Consider the following 12,526-nt stretch of genomic DNA (forward strand, 5'->3'; position numbering starts at 1 on the left):
CAGATTAGATAGGTAGGACAAAGCTGCTGTGTTAATAAAGCTTGTAAAGTAGTTAATTCCTATCAGAATGCTACTTTACTAAAATTGGTCCATGTTTGTATTTCATAATTTTATTATTGCAGGGTGAGATGTGTCAGTTAAGTCTTGTACACTTTCATAAAATATTACAAATGCCATTGTTCTTGTACTTCCCTTGTCATTTTCACTCTGTAGTTTTTTCCCCCACCGGTAGACTTTTGAGATAGGTTTAGCAATAGAAAGGCCAATGAGAAAGAGTATGGCTTCTTACGTCTCTTACTTTATGACCATAACTGGATCCTGGTTATTTCTACATAAATTTAAATAATAAATTTGAATGATTTCCCTTAATTGTTTCAACTCTGTTGCCTTCCTAAATTGCATGGTACTGTAAACAGAAATGATTCAAAATGTCTAGTTGGCAAATATTTATTTCACTTGTGAGTTTAATTTGGTGTCATCTTGTATTTAAATGTAAAACTTGGAGGCTGTTCCTAGTCCTTTTTTTGATAACTCAATAGAGATATGTAACTTCATTCACTGATCCTGAAACTCTCCAAACAAAAAGGTCACATATTCTAACATTACATCTTCAGTTCCTCATTTGAATAACAAAATGTAACTAGCACAGTGCCTGGTACTTATAGATTCTAAATAAGTTCTTGGTTTAAAGAAAAATAATGTGTAGGAAAAAGCGTGCACAGATTATGAAACACGTAGGATGGAATTACGTGTTTCAGCTCTAAAATCAGATTCGGCGACTAACCGACAGGAATAGTCACAAAACTAGTGACAGTCTGGCTGCCCTTCAGGCTCCACATTTAATGCTCTGCACTATGCTGCAATTGCTTCAAATTTTTGAGAACTCTTTTCAGATGTTTTTAACCATATGGCATCTAAGCCTAAAGATTTAACTGTATAGCCTCTTAAAGCACCCACCAGAAAGGTAACCCAAAGCACCTTCCTTGTGTTTTTTTACAGTGATATAAACTTGAACTGTAATTTTAAATTTCTTCAGATTTGCTTCCGAAGTTGGGGAATCTATTTATTTGACTCTAACAAGCTTATGCTAAAAATTAGTGTTCATTAAAATGATTGAAATAAGTATCAGTTTTTGGATATTTTGAAATATATTTTGCATGTATACAGTTAATTCTCAAATTGCACAGAAGTTGAAGACATTCTTCTAATAGGAGTTACTACATTTGGAATAATAAAATCTCTGAAATATTTTAGTTGTTAACTTCCTAATGGCATTTTTATATTTTGATTTTCTATTTTCTGTGGCCCTTTGGAGCAAACCCTATATATGTGTTGATCACTAAACCATTGTTTGAAAGTGAAACATTTGGCTGCTAATGTGTATGCACAAAAGTAAAAGCAATTCAGATTATACTGTGGTTCTGAAATGTTATCTGACTCAAGATTGTGACAAGTCTAATATAATCTTATAGTGACAAAATGTAATGATAATAGGATGCTATGACATCAGAATGATGAAACTATACTGTGACATTGTTGTTGCCTAAATATATTCTGTAGTTACTGCATAACAAGTAAATATTGTATTGTCGCTGACATCCTCTGCAGTGATATTTTACTACTGCCATTGTGACATTATTGTAATTTTAAGTGTAGATGCAAAATATATTTGAAAGGCATAAAATAGACGATTTGAATGTTAGTTATTTGATGATGTACTAATATTTCCATTGCTTACTCCGAAGTGTTTTATAAATTTGAGACTTTTCTATTACTGCATCTTAACTTTCATGATCTAATTGTATTAAATATTTTTATTCTTTATTTTATTGTTAGATATCGATTTATATTTCCCAAGTTGACTAATTTACATTCGGGGATTTCCTAACCCAGTTTCTCAACCGTCCCTTTCCAGAACATTTATGTTGTTATTTGAGGACAGTGTGTGTAAATATATCATTTTTCTTCTTCCAAGAATTTCCAAGGAGATTATATGGTAGATAAAGGATTCTGGCAGAATTTCTCTTTTCCTTGAATATAAAATAGTGGATTTTAGGACCATATGGACTAACGTAGAGAAATTATCTCCCAGGCTCATCCTTCAAAAAGATAGTTGAAGGACGGATGACTTCTCAGTTTTAACTGGATTAAACTCTGTGGTGTTCAGAATTTATTAAGTTTTGACAGACAAGTGAGTGCAAATAGGAATTGGGGTAAATAATAATCCAGGAAGACTGCCCTGAAGAAGCTTGAGGGTAGCTACCATTTTCAACATTGCCGTGAAAAAATAAATACTGGTTGGCCTAGTCCTTTCCTCCACTATATTTTAATCTGGCTTCCCTAATAGCTCAGCGGGTAAATATCCACCCATAATGCCGGAGACACAGGAGAAACGTGTTCGATCCCTGGGTTGGGAAGATCCCCTGGAGAAGGAAATGGCAACCCACACCAGTATTCTTGCCAGGAAAATCCCATGGACAGAAGAGCCTGTTGGGCTACAGGCCATGGGTCACAAAGAGTTGAATACCACTGAGCACACACACATCTTAATCTGGAGTATGGGATAATATACATTAAGCTTAGCCTGTTTATTTAGTATAATCCCAGTTATGATGTTTTAACAATTGATACCTGTACATTTTAAAGCAAATGCCGTTCATTCCTTTGTAAAATTGTTTCATAAAATTTAATTAACAGAACCACTCTCATTGTTGATGGCTTTTCTGTTTTGATTCCCATGTTTGCCCAGCCAATAACTGTGATAACCAAGAGTTGTTAGGATGTTTCTTACCTAGAAAAAGTAGACTTGTTAATCATATAACTGCAAGTTAATTTGAAGTGTAGCATTAATTAGGTAGTTAAGGATATTGCTGTGAACAAAGGATATGGCTGTTACCTTGCATTTTCCCTATAGTGCCTTTAAGATGCCTATTTTGCTTCTATAATTTTAAGCAAAACTACTGATTTATAAAGAGCACTGGAAAGAACTAGGATGAAAGACTTCTCTTTCCTAACTTTTATTTCTCTTCCCTTTTACTTTGAAACTTTTAACTTTGAAAAAGGAGTTGCCTTTATTGTAAAACAAGATATCACTTATGACCTTCATATTCTAATATATTAATTTGACCTTGTTTACCCTAAATGTATAGCTTAATTGGAGATTTGTTTTGAGAACTGTGTAGGAATTGAATGTTCTCCCTTTAAATTAATATATCATTGTCTAACTATTCACATAATTTTTTTAAAATCTTTCCTTCATATTTAAAGAAGTTAAAAAATAGATACTGACACTTAAAATCTTAAATCTTCTAGTGTTTCTTAAGCTTTTATATTTTTTCTAGTTTTAAGACAAAATACTGTCAATTTTTTAAAATGTAAAAGCTTGATGAATTTTGTACTTTAAGACATCACTTGGAAAGTATTTTCAAGCTTTCAAACTTGTGTGAACTTACAAGTTGATAAAATATTCTCCCATATTTTTTTAGTAAGCTGGAGATGAGCTTAAATATACTTCTTAAAGTGGGGTCTAGAGGTAAAACCAAAAATTTATTTTTTTAGTGACCTAGAATATTGGTGATTTATCTGATATGATTAAAGGGAAGAGGAGGCATTGAACAAGACCATTTTTTACTTCTTTGTGTGTGTGTCCACCTGTGCAGTGTTATCATATTTAATTGGGAAACTATTTCTTGATCTGTTCTCATCATTTCACTATGAATTTCATTCACAAAAAGCATTTATGTCTCTGAATATTCCACTTGAAGGCCTTTATGAATTCCTAAGACAAGTGCTTACTTACACTGTTACTTACCTGTCAGACATTTTAATGTACTATTGGGAAATGATATTTCTATTTTAATTAGGAACTATTAGTGTGAAATCTGTGCTGCTTTTAAAATTGCTAATGAATTGCTGAATTTAAAGATGTATTGAAAGCTAACTTGTTGAATATATCATGTCAAGCATCTTGTGTTTAGTTGGTTAAGCTTTTCCATTTTGGGTAGGGAGAATGACTGCTAACTTATTAAAATTTCCTCTAGTTTAAAATATAGCTAGAATCTCAGTATATTGAGTGAGATATTTCAAAATACCTTATACAGAGCATTTGGGGGAAATGTGGTCTTATCACACACTAAAATGAAGTTTGGAAGAATATAGGAACTTTACAGCTACATGCTTGTGTATATGGTCATGTCAAAATCACTTTACCTCATATACATAGAATAAAAGCTTGATTTATAAATAATAAGGTGGCTTCTTCTTATTTCCCATGACTAACCTTCCAAATGACCAGCTTTACTAGGGCCAATTCAAATTTCAGTCTAGTGAATTTATATAATATAGCCCATTAGAAAAAAAGTAGGTTGCCTTTTTGTAAGAGAAGCCAAATAGAATATTAATTTGCCTGATAAAAATTATTGAAGTGTCCTCATATTGTTTTAAGTAATGTTTACATTTTCCAAACATAAAAATTTTCCATATATGATTTTAGTATATGTGATATTTAAAACTTTTGTTTCCTGAATTACCAGAAACAGTGGATTGTTCAACTCAGGCAGAAAACTACCTTCATAGTATAGTCTGATTTGCTGCTTACTGTTAATACAGTAGTACAATTAATACTGATAATTTATCAAATAATCTATTTACTGTATCATGTATTGATTGTTTCTAATAAGAAAATAATTGTCAGAATGGTAAGAGTAGCTCTTACTGTACTTCTTTGGGCAAGACACCTGAGCAAGATATCATATCATTCAGTTGGAGAACTATTTCTTGATCAGTTTTTATTTCACTGTGAATATCATTCACAAAAAATATCTACTTCTCTAAATATTCCACGTGGAGGCCTTATATAAATTCCTAATTTGAGAAGACATGACTATAGACCCAAAGAAGTTTAGATAACAAATCTAAATCCTTCCTATAAAGATTAAGTTATGGAAAAAAGTTAGCTATTTTTTTTTATAGTAGACTAGAAACTTGGAGTATCTGTTATGTGCCTATATTATTTCATCTCAAATACACAAAATGATAATTACTAGCTAAATATTTTTACATGTGAGGAAAAATAGTGAAGAGTTGGAAAGTATAATTTAAAATATTTAAAATGGATTAAAAAATTAATATTGGTCTATATGTAGCACAAACTGTAAAACTAAATATTTACTCTTCTCCCAAAGAGAACCTTTTTGCTCTCATCTTTTATGGTTGTTATCATCACATATATTTCAGTTTATGCTAAACTTTTAGTTTGACCAACATTTGAAGTTATCCTGTGTAGTTTGGTAGGGCTTTAAATACACAAATGAAAGAATTATCTCATTATCTCAATGTGAAGTTAAAATTCATACTTAATTCTATAACATAACCACTTAAAATATGTAAATGTATTTGTTCCTTTTAAAAATTGTTTCTAACAATTTTGAATGCTCTGTATATAGTCATAAAGTCCTCAAATGTTGGATTATATTAAGTGTGCATGCAGCTTACCAAATATCAAATTCTTTGAAACATAAGTTACTTATGCTTATTTGCAAGGCAAAAAATAAACACTATCATGAGTTTTTCATACCAAGTTTTCCTATGTATTGTTTGTCACTATAAAACTTTTTGGGAAAAGATTCTTTATTATATTTTAAATGTTTAACAATTTTGTAAACAACGCTAGAAATATTGTCTTCAGTTATCCAATAATTTTTAGTTTCTTTTTAAATTAATTATACTTTAAGTTCAGTTGATTCTTTGTGTATATGTTTTTAAATTTTTAAGTGAACTTGTTAGCATTTGCACCAATAACACATAGTAATGCATTCAAAAATGGTTTCACAAACAAAATATCAGTCATCAAGTGGTTGAATGTCTATCTTTCTGATGTTCTAGTTTCTTAAAACTTGATTTTAAATTGATTTTTCATAAACCTCTATTTCAGTTATATATTTATGATCATATTACCCTAATTCAAATGTAATTAAAATTGCATTTTCTAGTAAAATTGAAAATGTGCTTTGTGATTGTGGTGAACATACCACTCTTGTTTGACAAGAATATTCATCTTACATTATAAATATATTTAGAGTGTGTTCAGGTTTGTGTGTGTTATTAATAATCGGAAAAGAATTTGTTTTAACTGTCAGTTTTTTTTCTCCAAGGCTTGTTAAATTTGAGAATAAAAATTAAAGTGGAGTTTCTATTGTAATAACCTTTTTTTCTGTGTTGTGCTTTTGTTGTAGTTAAGCTCCTGTGCACATTTAGGTCTCAGCTATTGAGCTAATTTATTAATAAGTGCTAAATATAACATTAAAGGAATGCTTAGCCAGCTCTGTTGAATGCTGCATGGTCCTATCACAGGAGAAAGGAGGATAGTACAGTATATTATGAAAGTAATTGTAATGTGTAGTGTATAATTACATATAGTATGTAATTATTTCATAATAGCACCTTAAGCCAAGTATTGCAAAGGTTATTAAAATGTTGTTCTCAACTACAATTTTGAAGTTATCGAAGTACCTGTCTTGATAATGCCTAAAGATAATATGAAAAGGTAGATTAATTTGTTCATTTTGTTTCATTCCAGGTGGAGGTTTGGCCGTTGGAACAGTTCTTCTAATTGGTTAGTATAGCATACATACATTGCTCTTCCCAGTCACAGTTTTATGTTTTGCCTAATAATTTTACGGGTTTATCTGTTCTGAGATTAATTATATAGCACACTTCAAGAGTGGAGGTAAATTAAAGATGAAATGCCTTATGTTTCAGTTCAGTTCAGTTCAGTTGCTCAGTCATGTCCGACTCTTTGCGACCCCATGAATCGCAGCACACCAGGCCTCCCTGTCCATCACCAACTCCTGGAGTTCACTCAGATTCACGTCCATCGAGTCAGTGATGCCATCCAGCCATCTCATCCTCTGTCGTCCCCTTCTCCTCCTGCCCCCAGTCTCTCCCAGCATCAGAGTCTTTTCCAATGAGTCAACTCTTTGCATGAGGTGGCCAAAGTACTGGAGTTTCAGCTTTAGCATCATTCCTTCCAAAGAAATCCCAGGGCTGATCTCCTTCAGAATGGACTGGTTGGATCTCCTTGCAGTCCAAGGGACTCTCAAGAGTCTTCTCCAACACCACAGTTCAAAAGCATCAATTCTTCGGCGCTCAGCCTTCTTCACAGTCCAACTCTCACATCCATACATGACCACAGGCAAAACCATAGCCTTGACTAGACGGAGCTTAGTCGGCAAAGTAATGTCTCTGCTTTTGAATATGCTATCTAGGTTGGTCATAACTTTTCCTCCAAGGAGTAAGCGTCTTTTTATTTCATGGCTGCAGTCACCATCTACAGTGATTTTGGAGCCCCCAAAAATAAAGTCTGACACTGTTTCCACTGTTTCCCCATCTATTTCCCATGAAGTGATAGGACTGGATGCCATGATCTTCATTTTCTGAATGTTGAGCTTTAAGCCAACTTTTTCACTCTCCTCTTACTTTCATCAAGAGGCTTTTTAGTTCCTCTTCACTTTCTGCCATAAGGGTGGTGTCATCTGCATATCTGAGGTTATTGATATTTCTCCCGGCAATCTTGGTTCCAGGTTGTGTTTCTTCCAGTCCAGCGTTTCTCATTGTGTACTCTGCATAGAAGTTAAATAAGCAGGGTGACAATGTACAGCCTTGATGTACTCCTTTTCCTGTTTGGAACCAGTCTGTTGTTCCATGTCCAGTTCTAACTGTTGCTTCCTGACCTGCATACAGATTTCTCAAGAGGCAGGTCAGGTGGTCTGGTATTCCCATCTCTTTCAGAATGTTCCACAGTTTATTGTGATCACACAGTCAAAGGCTTTGCCATAGTCAATAAAGCAGAAATAGATGTTTTTCTGAAACTCTCTTGCTTTTTCCGTGATCCAGCGGATATTGGCAATTTGATCTCTGGTTCCTCTGCCTTTTCTAAAACCAGCTTGAACATCAGGAAGTTCACGGTTCATGTGTTGCTGAAGCCTGGCTTGGAGAATTTTGAGCATTACCTTACTAGCATGTGAGATGAGTGCAATTGTGCGGTAGTTTGAGCATTCTTTGTCATTGCCTTTCTTTGGGATTGGAATGAAAACTGACCTTTTCCAGTCCTGTGGCCACTGCTGAGTTTTCCAAATTTGCTGGCATATTGAGTGTAGCACTTTCACAGCATCATCTTTCAGGATTTGAAGTAGCTCTACTGGAATTCCATCATCTCCACTAGCTTTGTCTGTAGTGATGCTTTCTAAGACCTGCTTGACTTTACATTCCAGGATGTTTGGCTCTAGATAAGTGATCACACCATCGTGATTATCCGGGTTGTGAAGATCTTTTTTGTACAGTTCTTCTGTGTATTCTTGCCATCTCTTCTTAATATCTTCTGCTTCTGTTAGGTCCATACCATTTCTGTCCCTTATCGAGCCCATCTTTGCATGAAATGTTCCCTTGGTATCTCTAATTTTCTTGAGATCTCTAGTCTTTCCCATTCTGTTGTTTTCCTCTATTTCTTTGCATTGATTGCTGAAGAAGGCTTTCTTATCTCTTCTTGGTATTCTTTGGAACTCTGCATTCAGATACTTATATCTTTCCTTTTCTTTTTGGCTTTTCGCTTCTCTTCTTTTCACAGCTATTTGTAAGGCTTCCCCAGACAGCCATTTTGGTTTTTTGCATTTCTTTTCCATGGGCATGGTCTTGATCCCTGTCTCCTGTACAATGTCACAAACCTCATTCCATAGTTCATCAGGCACTCTATGTATCAGATCTAGGCCCTTAAATCTATCTCACTTCCACTGTATAATCATAAGGGATTTGATTTAGGTCATACCTGAATGGTGTTTAACTTAAATCAAAATATTAATCTGAACTTGAACTGATTTAGAAAAATACATGTGAAAATATAGCTCTTATAATTAAAAAGTGTTCACAGTGCCTTGTCTTTCATTTGTTTCAAAAAGGCAAAAATAATGCCAATAGATTTTTTTTGAGAATCTCAGTATTTAGAGTGGGATTGTTACAGTGATTTATTTGATAATTTGATGTACACATAAGCCCATTGTATATGTCACAGATTTTTACCTTACTTGTCTTCTTATTCAAAGGAAAATGACAAGGATAAATCACATTTTTGTTCATCTTTAAAGCTGCCATACTTCTTACTTAAATATACATACATAACCCAATTTACCTTTGTTTTAAGTTTAGATCACAGAATGTTGGAATTGAAATAAATCTTGCCAGTTACATAATCCAAGTTCTCACCTGGCCATGAAACACTTTTCAGATACCAAACACCATTTGAGTACAGATGATCCAGTTTAACAGGCCTCCCTGGTGGTTCAGACGGGAAAGAATCTGCCTGCAATGCAGCAGACTCAGGTTGGATCCCTGGGTCAAGAAGATCCCCTGGAGAAGGAAATGGCAACCCACTCCAGTATTCTTGTCTGGAAAATCCAAAGGATGGAGGAGCCTGGCAGGCTACAGACCATGGCATCTCAAAAGAGCTGGACACAACTGAACGACTTCACTTTCACTTTATCTACCTTAAAGGGCTCACTACTTCACCAGGCAAATCTTTGTTATTTGAAAATGTATGATTTATTAGAAAGTTCTTTATGTTAATGTTTAATTTGTACACCTGTGATGAGTTTGTTGTTCCTAGTTTTTTGTCCTCTGATACTCTTTCACCTGACACTCTTAAAATATTTTAAAATAACAATTTAATCACCTCAAATCTTCTCCAGACTAAATAGACATAGTTTCTTAAACTGGATTTTATGCATCGTGGTTGTCACACTCCTCATTCTCCTGGTTATTCTCTCATCGCACCTTCTGCTCTAGCATTGTCTTTTCGTGCACAGAACTGAATATACTCCAGATTTAGTATGCATGTACGTGTGTTCAGTCATGTCCGTTTGTGATCCTCATTGACTGTAGCCTACCAGGCTAGGCTGTCCATGGGATTATCCTGGCAAGAATACTGGGGTGGGTTCCTGTCTCCTCTAGGGTATCTTCACTACTCAGGGATCGAACCTACATCTGTTTTGACTTCTGCATGGGGAGGCAGATTCTTTACCACTGAGCCACCTGGGAAGGCTGAATTTAGTATGACCTATGCTTAATTCTAGAAGTGGTAGGAACTCAAATATTTCTACCTAAGTAATATACATAGAGGCATTCAGCACCTTGCTTTTTCTACTAAATATATGTTACAAAAAAAAAAAAAAAAAACATGGTCCACTGGGGAATGAAATGGCAAACCAGTTCGTATTCTTGCCTTGGGAACCCCATGAACAGTATGAAAAGGCAAATAGATACGACACTGAAAGATGAACTCCCCAGGTCTGTAGGTGGTCCATATGCTAGTGGAGAAGAGTAGAGAACTAACTCCAGAAAGAATGAAGAGGTGGAGCCAAAGTGGAAAAAAAACATGCTGTTCTGGAGTCATGATGGGAGTAAAGGCCAATGCTGTAAAGAACAATACTGCATAGGAACCTGGAATGTTAGGTCCTTGAATCAGGGTAAATTGTGAGTGGTCAAACAAGAGATGGCAAGAGTGAACATTGACATTTTAGAATTCAGTGAACTAAAATGGACTGGAATGGGTGAATTTAATTCAGATAAAGGTTCTATCTACTACTGTGGGTAAGAATCCCTTAGAAGAAATGGAGTAGCCCTCATAGTCAACAAGAGAGTCTGATATGCAGTACTTGAGTGCAGTCTCAAAAATGACAGAATTATCTCGGTCCTTTTCCAAGGCAAATCATTCAGTATCACAGTAATCCAAGAGTATGCCCAACCACTAATGCTGCAGAAGCTGAAGTTGACGGTTCTATGAGGACCTATAAGACCTTCTAGAGCTAACACCAAAAATAGATATCCTTTTCAACATAGGAGACTGGAATCCAAACATAGGAGGTCAGGAGATACCTGGAGTAACAGGCAAATTTGTCCTTAGAGTAGAAAATGAAGCAGGACAAAGGCTAACAGAGTTTAGCCAAGAGAACACACTGCTCATAGCAAATACCCTCTTCCACCAACATAAGAGATGACAACATGTTGACACATGAACATCACCAGATGGTCAATACCAAAATCAGATTGATTATATTCTTTGCAGCTGAAGATGGAGAAGCTCTATACATTCAGCAAAAACAAGACTAGGAGCTGACTGTGGCTCATATCTTGAAGTCTTTATCGTAAAATTCAGACGACCATTCAGGTATGACCTAAATCAAATACCTTATGATGATACAGTGGAAGTGACAAATAGATTCAAGGGATTAGTTTTGCAGAGTGCCTGAAGAACTACGGACAGAGTTTCGTGACATTGTACAGGAGGCAGTGGTCAAGATCATCCCAAAGAAAAAGAAATGCAAAAAGGCAAAATAGTTGTCTGAGGAGGCCTTACAAATAGCTGAGAAAAGAAGAGAAGCGAGAGGAAAAGGAGAAAAGGAAACATATACTCATTTGAATGCAAAGTTCCAAAGAATATCAAGGAGAGATGAGAAAGCCTTCCTCAGTGATCGATATAAAGACACAGAGGAAAATAATAGAATGGGAAAGACTAGAGATCTCTTGAAGAAAGTTACAGATACCAAGGGAACTTCTCATGCAAAGATGGGCACAATAAAGGACAGAAATGGTATGGACCTAACAGAAGCAGAAGACATTAAGAAAAGGTGGCAAGGATACACGGAAGTATACAAAAAAGATTTTCATAACCCAGATAATCACAATGTTGTGATCACCTACAGCCGGATATCCTGGAGTGTGAAGTCAAGTGGGCCTTAGGAAGCATCACTACAAACAAAGCTAGAGGAGATGATAGAATTCCAGCTGCGGTATTTCAAATCCTAAAAGATGATGTTGTGAAAGTGCTACACTCAATATGCCAGTAAATTTGGAAAACTCAGCAGTGGCCACAGGACTGGAATATGTCAGTCTTCATTCCTATCTCAAAGGCAATGCCAAAGAATATTCAAACTACCACTCAGTTGCACTCATCTCACATGCTAGCAAAGTAATGCTCAAAGTTCTCCAAGCCAAGCTTCAACAGTATGTGAAGAGAGAACTTCCAGATGTTCAAGCTGGATTTAGAAAATGCCAAGGAACCAGAGATCAAATTGCCAACATCCATTAAATCATCAAAAAAGCATGAGAGTTCCAGAGAAACATCTACTTTTGCTTTATTGACTATGCCAAAGACTTTGACTGTGTGGATCACAACAAACTGTGGAAAATTCTTAAGGAGATGGAAGTACCAGACCACCTTACCTGACTCCTAAGATATCTGTATGCAGGTCAAGAAGCAACAGTTAGAACCAGACAGGGAACAACAGACTGGTTCCAAATCGGGAAAGGAGTGTGTCAAGGCTATATAATGTCACCCTGCTTATTTAACTAATATGTAGAGTACATCATGTGAAATGCCAAGCTGAATGAACTACAAGCTGGAAACAAGAGAGCCAGGAGAAATATCAATAACCTCAGATATGCAGATGACACCACCCTTATGGCAGAAAGCAAAGAG

General features: G+C 35.3%; 1 protein-coding gene across 1 annotated transcript in view; it reads left to right on the plus strand.

Annotated features, from left to right (window-relative positions):
- The window catches only part of ELP4 (elongator acetyltransferase complex subunit 4), a 237,823-nt gene that overhangs the window by 1,058 nt on the left and 224,239 nt on the right, over positions 1-12,526 (plus strand). The window contains exon 2 of the mRNA XM_069554651.1: positions 6,578-6,613. Coding sequence (XP_069410752.1) covers positions 6,578-6,613 — 36 coding nt within the window. The remainder of the gene's footprint in view (positions 1-6,577; positions 6,614-12,526) is intronic.

This window comes from Ovis canadensis, chromosome 15 (assembly GCF_042477335.2).
Source record: "Ovis canadensis isolate MfBH-ARS-UI-01 breed Bighorn chromosome 15, ARS-UI_OviCan_v2, whole genome shotgun sequence".
Lineage (NCBI taxonomy): Eukaryota > Metazoa > Chordata > Mammalia > Artiodactyla > Bovidae > Ovis > Ovis canadensis.